Source organism: Tinamus guttatus, unplaced genomic scaffold (genome assembly GCF_059628265.1).
Source record: "Tinamus guttatus ecotype Peru unplaced genomic scaffold, ASM5962826v1 Tinamus_guttatus_pri_ptg000079l, whole genome shotgun sequence".
In the NCBI taxonomy this organism is placed as follows: Eukaryota; Metazoa; Chordata; class Aves; order Tinamiformes; family Tinamidae; genus Tinamus; species Tinamus guttatus.
In genome coordinates this window covers 138626-151745 of record NW_028288613.1, presented here as the reverse complement: position 1 = coordinate 151745, position 13120 = coordinate 138626, and the positions used below count along the sequence as shown (strand labels likewise).

Here is a 13120-nt window from a genome sequence, read left to right as displayed (position 1 = left end):
ACAACATGTGACTGCCTCCCCATGCAACATCTCTGGGGGAGACATGAATGAATTCCCAAGGGTACGTTAATAATCTCTTCCTTGCTGCTGTGCAGCCACTGAGACAGTCTTTCCTCCGCGAGGTTTGTGTTTAGGGAGGGTGGCTGGCTGTGCCCCAACACCCTGCTCCAGACAGCTCTAGGTCAGACAGAGCAAAGTAAGGGTCACAAAGTCAATGAATTAGCGTTCACACGCAGACGAATGGGCTTCACAAATCACGGAACGTATCTTTACAGAAACCTCACACCAAGTCTATCCTAGCCTTCAGCTGCTCTGCCCCTCCCATTGAGACGTGGGGACTGGACCTACGGAGAGCGTCAGCCACGCTCGCCCAGAAAAGCAGCAAGTGTGAGAGGAACATCTGATTCACTGCTTTTGGCAGCTTAATTTCAGAGCAGTCACATGAGGGACTGATGACAGAGCTCCTCTTTTTTTTTTTATCATTTTCTAGCAACCTCATTGCAGCCCTTCCCTGCAGAACATTTACAACCACACGCTTTTGTCACTTTTCTTGGACAGCTACTGACTACTCAAATTATATTCTTGTCCTGCAATATTATCAATAAATTAAACATGTTTTTTTTTTTTTCTCACATTTTTTAGATTACATAAATTTTAGCTGAGCAATTCTTTTCATGCTCAAATATATTATGAAATGTCATTTCTGTTATAAAAGCTAATTGATAACATGATTTGTTATGTTGGTGGGACATAATTCAGAAAGTTATTTTAAAGCTGTTGATACATGGAATAGCACTAACTGTTTAATATTTCTTGTATGAATGGATACAGCATAGGAGAAAGATGTGGTGCCATGCAGATGAAATATTTTCAGAAGCTTTTATTCTTGTTGTTTGGGCTTGTGCCAATGCCTTTCTAGTAGAAAGCTCATATGTCCTAAGCCGTTTCTGCTACAATTTATTCCTTGGTCATTAGTTAGGGGAATTTTTTTTTCCTTTCAGGCAATGAACAATATATGGTATTTTAAAAAATAAAACTCACAGTCAAATAATTGGAGTGCATTCTTTTGAGCTCCAAAGAATAAGGCTTCAAAAAACAGAAAAGTATTTTTATAAAAAAATTATTTATAACACAAGGTTAACAGCATAACCAGTCATGTTCCAGTATTTATGTGTTCTCAGTGATTGGTTACCTTAATTACATGGGCATTTCATCAGGGCTATTTCCATACATGGAATATACATACATATATTAGGAAATTTTCTTTCTACACAAAATCGTATGTGAAATCAATAGTCTACATTTAAGTTGGAAATTTGGGTTCATTAGTTTAATATTCAATAGTAAAATATGAAACCCCTTAGTAAGTCACTTCATATGACTACACTATAGTTTAGTTCTCCAAACCACTTAAAGCCAAGGAGCCTCTTTGCAGGGGGGTGGCAGGGTAGGTGTCTCATACTACAAAAATAATCTTTTTCTACCCCTTCCAGGCTGCACATTAAAACATTACTTTGCCTTTCTTTGTCCCTACATGTTGCCTGCTGTGTGAGGAGGAAACTTGCCATTCCTATGCTGTTTCAGTTTGTCAATGACAGCATCTCACAGATTATAATTATTATTTTTTTATCCAGATCCTTGGCTCAAATGGAGATCATGCTTGCCTACACCTTTGCACAGGCTGTTTGAAAGCTGACAGAGATTTCATTCAATGGTCACAGAAGACAGCAGAAAGCCTATTCCTCTCTTTCATTCTTTCTCCCCTAACCTTAGACTCACCTGCAGATTCACAAGTGAAGATGCGATTACAACTCTGCAAATGCTCCTGGACTTCAGGAAACATTGCTGTGTGTGGTAAAGGAATAAGCTGAGGATTTACTAGCTCCTTAAAATGCTGAGACTCTTTAGGCCTATTACAGTACATTTAAAATTGAGTGCAAGTGGGTTCTTTTTGTTCCTAACTAAAATTCCTTTTGTTCTCACAGAATTCTTCTGCTTAAACTTTAAAGCATAATCCGAAGAATGTCAGAAAACATGAAGCTTTTAAGCGCTTATTCAAATCAGGATCTGAAACAGATTTTTTTTCTAACACTCCTTTTCAATCTATTTACTTACTTCCAGTCATAATTACCATCTTTAACAGGGAAGCATTCCAGACTAAAATTTCACTGGCTGAGCAGTTGAATCCTTCCTCTATGCAGGATACAGTCTCTCCTCCTCCTCTGCTAAATTCCCTTTGTCAATTTATGAAGAAATATAAAAAAAATAATTTGTCTATGGCCATTTTTCTCTTACAATCATTCCAATTTCTATAATCTTTTCCTGCAGTGACTCCACTTTCTGTACTACTGGAAACTTTTATCATGTCACTGCATATTGGTACAGACAGGTAAGAAAAGAAGAAATTATTTCCCATACTAATTCCTGAGGCAATGGTATCTTATGTCACTGCATAAATATCCACTATTATCTAAAGTCTAAACAGTTTATTTTCTATGCATATAGTCCTGACACCACTGAGGATTTTACTGAGTGATACTTAGCACAGTGATATAGGAAGTATTCTCCCAATAGTCCATGAAATTTGGCTATGACTACACTCCATGGCACTAAAACAATCATTTTTTTTTTTCAGAAATGTCAATCACATATTATGCATATTATGTATGCCATCTACTTTTACTATGCTTAAGCTGCATTTGTTGTTCATTTGTAGATGTTTCCTTACAGTGCCTCTGATTCATGTTTCGAGTATCTTACTCCCACCAAGCAAAACTTACAGATCTGAAGTCGCCTGGATACGGCCATCATTCTTTATCAGTGCTTTCTGATAAAGTGGTACTGTCAGACCATAAAGAAATTTTTGGTCATATTCATTCATCTTTCTGACATAGCTTGCTGCAATGTAGTTTGGGCCAAAGTACCAAACATAAATGGGAACATTTTTTGAGAAAAACACTTTGGAATATTAAGTTATTTCCATCACTTTCATAAATAAAAGCACAGTAGTTAACTATTGAATGAGCCCACTGTACCTAGATAGGAGAATTTTTTCTAACCTTTGCAATCTTAAAGCTTTTATCCTGAATTATTTTCCTACAACACTACTGTCATTTCTGAAGTGCTGAAACTTTTCTGGACTTTATTTAGTATGAAGTTTGATATTTCAAGAATGTAGAAGTTAATATAAGTTCATCAAAACCCACGTAGCAAAGCAGATAAGGTTTCATGATTCTTACTGAACGCAGCACTTTTTTTCTAAAGTCTTTTCTATTACAGAAAAAAAAGAGAAAGCATTAGAAAGACAGCACTGAAGGTCAAAAGTACCATTAACATCAGGGAAATAGATTTTGTAACGAAGGATGTGTTGAGAATGATATGGAGAATTATTCTAATAATAATGGAGAATAGGTAATACAATGGAGAGTAATAGGTAATAATGGAGAAAAAGTAGTAATAAACAAATAGTGGACAGTTGTAATACTGGACACCAGGTATGGGCATATACTTCACTAAGAAAAACCGCTACTTCAAACTCAAAAATAATTCAGGTTCCCAAATGCTGGGCATGAGAATTTAACTAGGTAGGTGAGCGCTCGCAAATGCAATGAAACAGCATCTGGAAAGAACTATAAATAAATAAATAAATGAACAAATGAATAAGTAAAATGTAAAAATGGGGACTGGGATTCATAACATTTGTCTTGTGAAACATGAGAAACATGAGAACAGGCTGCCCAGAGAGGCTGTGGAGTCTCCTTCATTGGAGAGGACACTCATCCTTCGCCTGAATGCGCCCGGGTGCCCCGTGCTCTGGGTGTCCCTGCTGCAGCAGGGCTTGGACTGGGTGATCCCTAGAGCTCCCTGCCAACCTCAACCATTCTGTGAGTCTGTGAGGCAGTGTGAGATATGAAAACAACTTACACTGAATCCTGAATTTTCAGACTAGACAGACGAAGTATAGCCCACTGCCTCTGCTTTATTTAATCTGTATTGTTACCAAATGCCCAGATATAAGCCACATAAAACATACACTATATGTTCCGTATTTAAAAAAAAAAAAGAAAGAAGAAGAAAAGTAGCTAAAGGTGAAATAAACATGTGTATGTTACGGAACACAATTTGACAGAGAACCTGCAGTTCGTGCAAGATTATCTAATTAAACACTGAGCACAAGTAGGAAGGAAGCACAAATTTAGATTATATTATATGCATGAAAAAAGTATTTTGCATGTCATGATTTTATGTTCTGTATAGCTCCCTAACTCTATCAGGTTCTAATTAACTGCATCACAGCAACTAGCCAAGAATAGTATCTTTTTAGTATCATTTTAATTCTCTATGAGGTACAAAAAAAATGATCAGAGAAAACAGAGGTTACTGTCTTAGTGGGGAAAAAAAGACTTTTAATATTTTTTTTACTTGTAATGATGATCAAAGTTTTGTATTTTCAGTAAATGCTGAATTATTTTATTTCAACTGTTATCATTACAAATACAGTTATGTCCAAAAATACTCGCTTAACCTCCTTTAAGAACTGTGTTTCTCACCAGGAAAGTATTTCTGCCTTTTTTTACTGGAATTTTGTGTCTAATTTAAGATATTTAAACTCAAAAATCTTTTGTAGTAGCTCACATTTGTCCAAAAAGGCAATACTGGAGTCAAGGTAAATAGATATCTAAATTATTCTTTTAAAGGTTTCACTGAGTTCAGAAAAGCACAGAATAGTAACTAATTGAAATATGAAATATTGAAAAGGCAACTTTGATATTTAATGCAACTATTTTAATATGAAACTGCTTATATCTAAAACAGAAATCAATCAATCAGCAAAACATACATTTTCTTAAGCTGATCTCTTAGGCTTTACAGAAAGGTATTGAGATACCTTCAGTGCAAGGCATGCACCATGTACCCTGTTGTAGTGTTCCTATTATGAGAAGTCTGGTATAAGTTATGTAATAACTACATTGGGTAAACCATATAACACACAATTAAAAACTGATGGATGAATTGCAGTAAAATCTGGAGGAGTAGGAATGTTCTGCTCTTCTGCTTTCTCTGTAGGAGAATTGTGAGAATCCTCTTCCACTAGGAAAAATAATTTTGAAATATTGTTATTTTCAAATATGTCTGAGTATGAGACTGCTTCGAAGTGCAGTATTTTAACACTTCTCTGCTTAATAACCTTCCTCTCTAAAATATAAATAAATGCTGCTATATCCAAGAAAGATTTTTTGAAAAAAAATAGAAAGAATCAAGCAATACTTACAATCTGACCTGTTCCCCTCTTTAATTATACGACAGTGTAATTTATAATCACTAGAATTTATTTTATTTACCCTTAAGAGCTAAATCCAATACCACAAAAAGGATTTTTATGATTTTATAAGGTAAACATCTTTTATTTGTAATAGCCAATATAAGACAAAAATGCTTATGTCCGCTCCCACAAGATGCCAGGCAGTGCAGGCTGCCTAAGGACTGCAGGTTTAACTTATCTTTTTGCATTGTATACCTATAGGACTAATCCACTATGCACCACAAAAATAAATTTACATTGTGCATGTTGTGCTGTTGGCCTAACTTTTCACATTACTTCACTTTGTAATAGTCCAGTGGAGTAAACATTTTAACTGTTTTGTCAGCTGTGACCAACTTCCAGAAAGAAATTTTACATACTTAAAATATTCTTACTCCAACTATATTATCAATGGTCTTCCCACTTTTGATCCTTACAAGGATTCTTTATTCTTTTAATTCTTATAAGAAGTGTCACAAAAAGTTGTCTCATTTGAAAGATTTCAAATATACCTGCAGACTACACATAGGTCTTCAATAGAATCAACCAATTATAACAGATACTTAAGAGAAAAAACAGGACTAAGATATCCTTGTACATTTTAATACAAATTGGTGAGAAGGTAGTAAGGACATATCAAGGTCTTTCATTTATTTATTTATGTAGGGTGCAGATGCAAATGAGTTGAGATTTCAAACTGATTATCTTCTAGTCTGTACAGTTTGCTATTTTTGCATTTTACTTTAAACAGAAAAGCTTTATCAGATCATTATTTAATTCAAGGTATACAGTGATAATTCAGTCCACAGCTCGCTCCTGCTTTTACACGAAACAAAAAATAGCAATACCTAAAATTATGGATTTACTGATTAAATACTAGGTTTTAATTCTGTTAAAAGACAATGCTAGGCTTTTGTATAAAGTTTTTCACTTCTTACTTTTAATTGAGTTACTGTGGATCTTCCTCTTTTGAAGGATATTGACTGTCTGCCCAGTTGTCTTCCCAATTCTCAACAAATCTGGAAAGAAATATTTTATGAGTTATTAATGAAAAATTTTGGGGAAAATATTTTTTCAAATAAATTGTTTAAAGAAATTACTTAAAAGAAATTAGAAATGAAGAAAACTTAAAGAAATTTACTTCTAGAATTTTTACTTCGTATCTCTGAGGGTGGCAGTTATCTTTGGGCTTTTTTGGTTGGTTTGTTTTTCCTTCTGCAGCTACTCTTCCACATCAAAATCTTAGTCCTACTACAGGACCATAAACGCTTCCTCCACTAAACTCGTTTCAGTTCCTAACAGGTTATTTTTCTGTTTGAAAGATCAAGCTATCAACAACACATGGTCATTCCTGTACACTCTTCACCTTTTACGGAGACTAAGTGGACTAGACCTAGAAGACTAGCCCAAGGAGACTAGGACTTCAGACAAGTTTTGGTAAAAAAAAAAAAAAAAATCATCACAGAAAGAGAGTAGATACACACAGCATATGAGCACCTGTGTACAAAGGCGTGAATAAATTCATACACAAACAATGAAGAATACATACTCTCAGATAAAATTTCTAGTCTTTCTGCATTCTCTTGCAGAGTCGTGTACCACTGGTTGGCTATTATAGCACGAACACCAATAAGGCTTAGAAGTATTGCTGTCTCTGTTGGTCTCTCCAAAGCAATACGTGCACAGCTAAAGAAAATCAAAAGGAAGAGAATAATAAAATTATTTGAATTAAAATATAGAATTAAAAGTTGACTAAAAATATATCAAGAAATTAAGCAAATGATACTTCTTAATAGATGGGGAAAGAATTTTTTTGAAAACTTTCGCCCTACAAAGAAAAATGCCAGATTGAGTTTTTCTTGCATGGTTGACACAGTACCTTATATTTAATATAAAGAACTATTGTAACTTCATCACTACATCTTCACATGATGGAACTTAGCCAGTGGATTGCTCCTGACCCTGTCATAGTACTTTTTTGGACATCTAAACAGATGGCAGTGGAGGAATAAACACGTAGACTGTTACAAAATACTGCAGAATAACTTCTACAATTCAGGGAAAATGATGGGCAAATTGTGAAAATGACTGTTTGATTTTGTTTAAGTTCCTGAAGGGATAAAGAAAACATTGCATTAAGAATAAGTTTGCTCTTTGGCATGCTTCATTTAGAATGAGCATGGCAGTAATTTTGGATGCTTAAAACCAAATCACTTCTAGAGTGGGATTCAAATTTCTTCTCCGGAATATTTAAGCAAGTAATTTGTTTTAATGCTGGACATGAATCTCTATAGCACTGAAACGGCAATAACTTAGAAGCTGAATCTTGCTTTTGTCAATCTCTCCTTTTCACGGTAATGTTAGCAGAAGATGGTAACCAAAGTTTTCTACTAACGTCCATTAAAATGATACTTCAAAAGCAAAGAGTGGGAAATTCACTTGTTTTAGGACGTAACTGTTTTCAGGAGGGGAGAGAGGATAATAATAATAAAAACACAAGGTTTTTTTAAACAGATACTTGTCTATATATGTACACAAGTTTTATATCGTACTTATATGTTACATTGTAACATGCTACACTGTAACATGCAATTACATGTTACATTGTAACATGCATTGTTGCATTCATTGAACTTGTTGAGAAACGTCCATGCTTATTAACTATATTTTTAGGAAGAGTCTTTTTATATTTCTCATTCATGGAATGAATAGTCAGAAAAGTCAAAAGGATTGTTGCAGAGCTGAGGATTAGATACAAGCTTGAGTTGGCTGCCTTAATATGGCTGTCCCAATGATGATGTGAATAGAAGTACCTGCATTTTGATTTGCTCTGTGTTAAGAGCATAATTTGGCTGCCTGAAAATTCACCATACATTAAATAACAAATGATTAATATCTGGGCAGTAAAACTATACTTAAACATATTTATATATTTTTAAAGATCGTTATATCTTTAACAAGAATCTTTGGAGATTCTTGAGATCAGAATCGGCAGGTAAGGGTCACAGCTAACATTTGGTGTCGTATTTTCTCCATCGGAGTATTTTCTCCGTTACTGCTGTACCACATACCTTTGATCCCATACGGCCCCTATGTAATGAATGGAACAAGAAGAGTCTGACTCCACATTTAGATGCAATTCTGAGTACTTCTGTTTGTGGAAGTAAATGAAAGTAAAGTATTTGTAACTTAATTTTTTAGCTTTGTTTTATAATAAAAATAATTACTGTAGAGTTTACAAGAGTAACTTTCATCCTACCTTTTGTGGATATCAGAGTTCATCACTCGCTGATAACTTTGCTTTGATTGCATCAGATCTAAAAGTATCATCAAATGGCATTCTAGAAAAAAACAAAAGGATCTGCTTGAGTAAGTGTATTTGCACTAACAATACTGTTTACCATAATAAAATAAAACAGACCTTTCTTTAGTTAACAACTTTCTTAAAGTACAGTGTAAACAGCTAATACAAAATTAATATTTTTCAATCAAAATTCAAATATTAAAGTCAAATATTAAGGAAAAGTGCCTCTCTAATATCATCTTAACATTATCTAGTATAAATTTGCTATACTTTCCCACAGTGGCTAGCAGGTTTGCCTATGCCACCTTAGTATAATTAATAACAAGGTCCGTGTACCATTTAATTACAGCTAGTAATTGATATGATTCCACATGATTCCATTCTAAAATCACAGAATTTTGTGTTGGAAGAATGAAAAAGTTATTGACCTTATCTCCCTTCTTCAAGGTATGACTGATGACCTTCTTCAAGGTATGATGAGTGAACAATGAGTTAACATTTGAAACTGCAAGACCGCTGCTGACGGGCCAACGACATGAGGTGGAAACTTCTGTGTACTTTCTCGTAACAGCAAGGTAGGGAGGTGGAAAGCCTTGTGAAGAGGGGTGATCTTGCTTTGCTAAAATTTGCGAACAACACCAAACTTGCTAAAGAAGCAATACAACTGCAATACTCGCTGAAGAACTGAAACTTGTCTCGCTGATGGTTCGAACAGCAGATAATCTTACAGCACTTGCCTGCTGATACTGGAAGAATCACCTTACAAGGATGACCATATCAAAGTCATATCTTCTTCCTTGTTATGGTGTAAAGGACAGGGTCCTTAGAGCAGGGATCAGGAACAGCACCTGACCAACTCCTCTGGCCGGACTGTGAGTAGCCCTGCCCTCCCTCTACCTGGCATGCTGGGCTAAAGTAACTTGTTGCAAGGTTGAGAGGCCCCTGTATGCTCAGGGGGAAGAAACACTATCACATTTTATTAGGACAAGCAGTATACTGAGCTTCATTTACTTGTGCTAATTCCTGTTTATCAATTGATAAACCAATCCCCTATAACAATCGTGCCCGTTAATGGTGGATGTTGTTATCACAAAGATCTTGCACTGCTGAATAAAATCAACTAACTCAAGACCAGCGGCTGTTGCCGATCTGGATTATTTTCCTGCCACCTTTAACAGGCTAGCGTGACAAGGACCAAGGAACATGCAAAACATTCCTTAAGGATGTTTTCCTTACAGGCCACCAGTGAAATAAACTTGAATATTTTCAGAAATACAAAGCTTTCCCAAGTGCCTGGTTTGCTGCAGCTTAAACCTACTACTCATAGTCATAGGCAGATAGAGCATTTAATTAACTTTCTCTTTTGATAGCCTTTAAGATACTTGATCCACCTCCTGATTCTATTCTGTAAAACTGTCTCTTAGGCACTCACTTGTTTATGATTAGCTGATCATTTCTACTTAAGTTTAACACCATCCTGTAGCTTTTACTGAATTACATCCTGTTATTTAATTTGAATTCTAATCCTGCATTTCAGGAGTTCCTGAATTACCTCCTTCTCAGGCTGTTCTCATTGCCAGGTTCAGCAAAGATATCCTCTATTTCATCATCCGAATGATCAACAAAAACATGTATTGGATCCAGGTTAGAGCCCTCAGGAACCAAGCCTGACCCAGTCTTACACTGCTTGCCACAGAAAACTACATCCCATGAGCATATTTTTCAAATATTTTTGCTCCCAATCAATAGCATGCTCAATAATACTGGATATTTCCTCCCACCTTGCCTATGGGAATTTCACGTGGTAAAGTCTGAAAGAGTATCACACAGTGAAAAAGTAAGACTACTACACATTCATAGGGCTTATTCCCATTCCATGGAAGGAAATGAGATTAGTTCAATGCAACTTGTTCACTACTGACCTGGACTACATTATTTGATTTCTTATTCTCATGTATTTTCCAGTGAAATTATGTTCTGGAGCTCTCCTTCATCCTCACTTTTTAAAGACAAGAAGTAGGTTTGCCTTTTTCAAGCACTCTGTCACCTGTACTCTGTGCATTTGGTAAGAAAATTAACTAATGACCCCATAGATCACAGCACTCACTTTCTGAAGTATTCCATAGTAAGTATCATTGCAAAATAAAACAAAATTTAACTTCATCACACAACCCAAAATCTACCTATCTAATTTTTTCTTTCCTTATGTTATCTTTGCTAAGTTCAAACACCTGCTAGGGTAGAGCAATAGTTTTAGTGAAGAGGTTTTAGCATAGACCATTTTAGAAGCAAAGAAAGCATTACAGACTTTTCCCTTACTAAGCTGGGGAGGGACAGTATCAATGGAATTCCTTTCAGGACAAAGAACCAGAAAGTATAATGAAGTGTGGGTTCCAAGCTTGCAAAATTGCTGTTATCAGCCACCACAAAAGACCTCCATAATTTTTTATAAAATGAAGTGTCTGATGTTTGCTAGCAATTATCAGACTACATATTTAATGCATTTTATATCATCCTAGAAGATCATCACAGTACTTTAATAACTCACAGTAATAACTAAATAAGATTTTTACAAATGCTCTCAGTTAACTTTTGCTGTCAAATCACAGAACAACTAGAAGTCACTTGCAAATAGTATTCTCTATACATTTGTATTTTATTACGCTGTATGTATTTCTTTATGTTTGTCATGCTTTGGCATGAAGTCATTCATACTGTTTAATTATTGGTGTATTCCCTGTCATAGTTTTACCCCAGGCCATCTATCACTGCCACAATTCTCTGGGACATGGTTCAAGGAGTATCATCAACCATAACAGTCCCCCAAAGGCAGCACGAGGAGAGGAGAAGAGCGCAGTTTCACATGCTCAGCACAGTCCAAAAGGCAGCTAACACTTGACCTGCTCTGACAACTCGGCTCTGAATTCAGTGTCTTCAGGATGTTCAAAGGGAACAGGAGCACAGAGGATTACTGGGAACCCAAAATACCCTCTTGAGTCGGAGCCTCATGCTCTAACACGAGAAGAATTAATTAGCTGTGAGGAGGCAGAAAAAGATACCTTCTCAGACTCTACAAAGGTTCCCCAGTACAGGGAAAATCACTCTGTATTAATCCAGTATTCAGGACAGTTCTGTGTTGCCTGCATGGGGCAGACGGGGTTTGGTGAAGTGGTGCTGCTGAGGTTGTTCTCAGCAGTAAAAAACACATTCTTAACAAATACTTGGTTCAAGAGAAAGGGAGAGGAGTTAGTGGAAAGCTCAACAGATGATGGCTCAACTTTGAGAACTTCTGTAATTTAAAATCCTACTGTTTGGAAAAGGAGAAAGAATTAAATCATTTGCGAGGAATAAAGAGAAAGCTGTGCAGAAGAATAAAATAAATGCAAAGTTTTTTCAATTAAAATACTCAATCTTGAGAAAAGAGCTTCATTGCTTACTTCAAGGATTCATAATGACAAGGTATGAAATAAACACATTTTTGTTATTTCTGGGGGGAAAAAAATGTCCTAATAAAAAAATACTTTGGAAGTTGCTTATCTCACTTGGGATGTTCATAGCAACCAGCCTGTTGAGCAACATATGAGACAGGAAGCGCTCCATCCCATAGAATACAAACGCACTGCAGTTGGTCAGCAGCTGCTCCCATTCAGCCTGGCTGCAAAGAAAGGAAGTTATTTTTATGGAAATACTGTACAAGAATATTTTTCAGAAAACATCCATAGCAAACACTTTAGAGTTAGTTGCTCTTGAAATATTTATTACAAAAGCAAGCATACAAATCAAGGAGACAAACAAACCTACAATATTCTATACAAAGAGTAGTAGCTCATACAAACTACTGCCTTATTAGTTTAATAAAAAGGTATACCTAATTTAGCAACATTTCAGCTCAGCAAACAACAGATAGACTGTATTTCATGGATAACTAACATGGATAACTCTGAGAACCCACCAACTCATGCATTTATGTAACTCTGAAACAGCAGTATTTAATCTAACTTTCCAAGGGAGTATTCAGGGTATGAAGAAATTCCGTTTTGAGAAGAGATGCAAATATTCACCCTAGCCAACAGCAAAAGCTATGCAACCTCGCAATAGTTCTATCTTTCTAATTGTTGTGAGACATGAGGGTGCCTACACCACTGCGTATTTAATATTACTAGAGAAGATTTTAAAGCACCAATTAAACAAAGAGTTATAAAGAGAGGTCCAGGGACGACTGTGTTGTCTCATTTACAGCACTGATTAAGTCCTTGAGATATCTTTTAGGCTTCTATTTCTATGACCATAAAAGTAAACTGCTCCTATAGAGAGTGAAGGGAATAAATTGGGAAGCAACACCATTATAAAAAAGAAACACAGACAAAAAATGAAAGTAGTTGAAATATTACAAACCTTGGAGCATGTGTGTTTCCAATAACTCCTTCCCACTGCAATGTAAATGGGTCATGGTATTTTTCTAGGATTTCGTTTATTTTTTGTGAGGGACTTACAGATTCTGCAATATTAGAATT

General features: G+C 35.7%; 1 protein-coding gene across 1 annotated transcript in view; it reads right to left on the bottom strand.

Moving 5' to 3' along the window:
* Nucleotides 1-4898: 4898 nt before the first annotated feature.
* Nucleotides 4899-13120, bottom strand: part of CFAP46 (cilia and flagella associated protein 46) — a 71273-nt gene continuing 63051 nt past the window's right edge. Inside the window, exons 55-60 of the mRNA XM_088520008.1 lie at nucleotides 13002-13104; nucleotides 12149-12261; nucleotides 8562-8643; nucleotides 6852-6988; nucleotides 6241-6321; nucleotides 4899-5091 (exon numbers count right to left, since the gene is read on the bottom strand). Coding sequence (XP_088376134.1) covers nucleotides 4955-5091; nucleotides 6241-6321; nucleotides 6852-6988; nucleotides 8562-8643; nucleotides 12149-12261; nucleotides 13002-13104 — 653 coding nt within the window. The 3' untranslated portion in view covers nucleotides 4899-4954. The remainder of the gene's footprint in view (nucleotides 5092-6240; nucleotides 6322-6851; nucleotides 6989-8561; nucleotides 8644-12148; nucleotides 12262-13001; nucleotides 13105-13120) is intronic.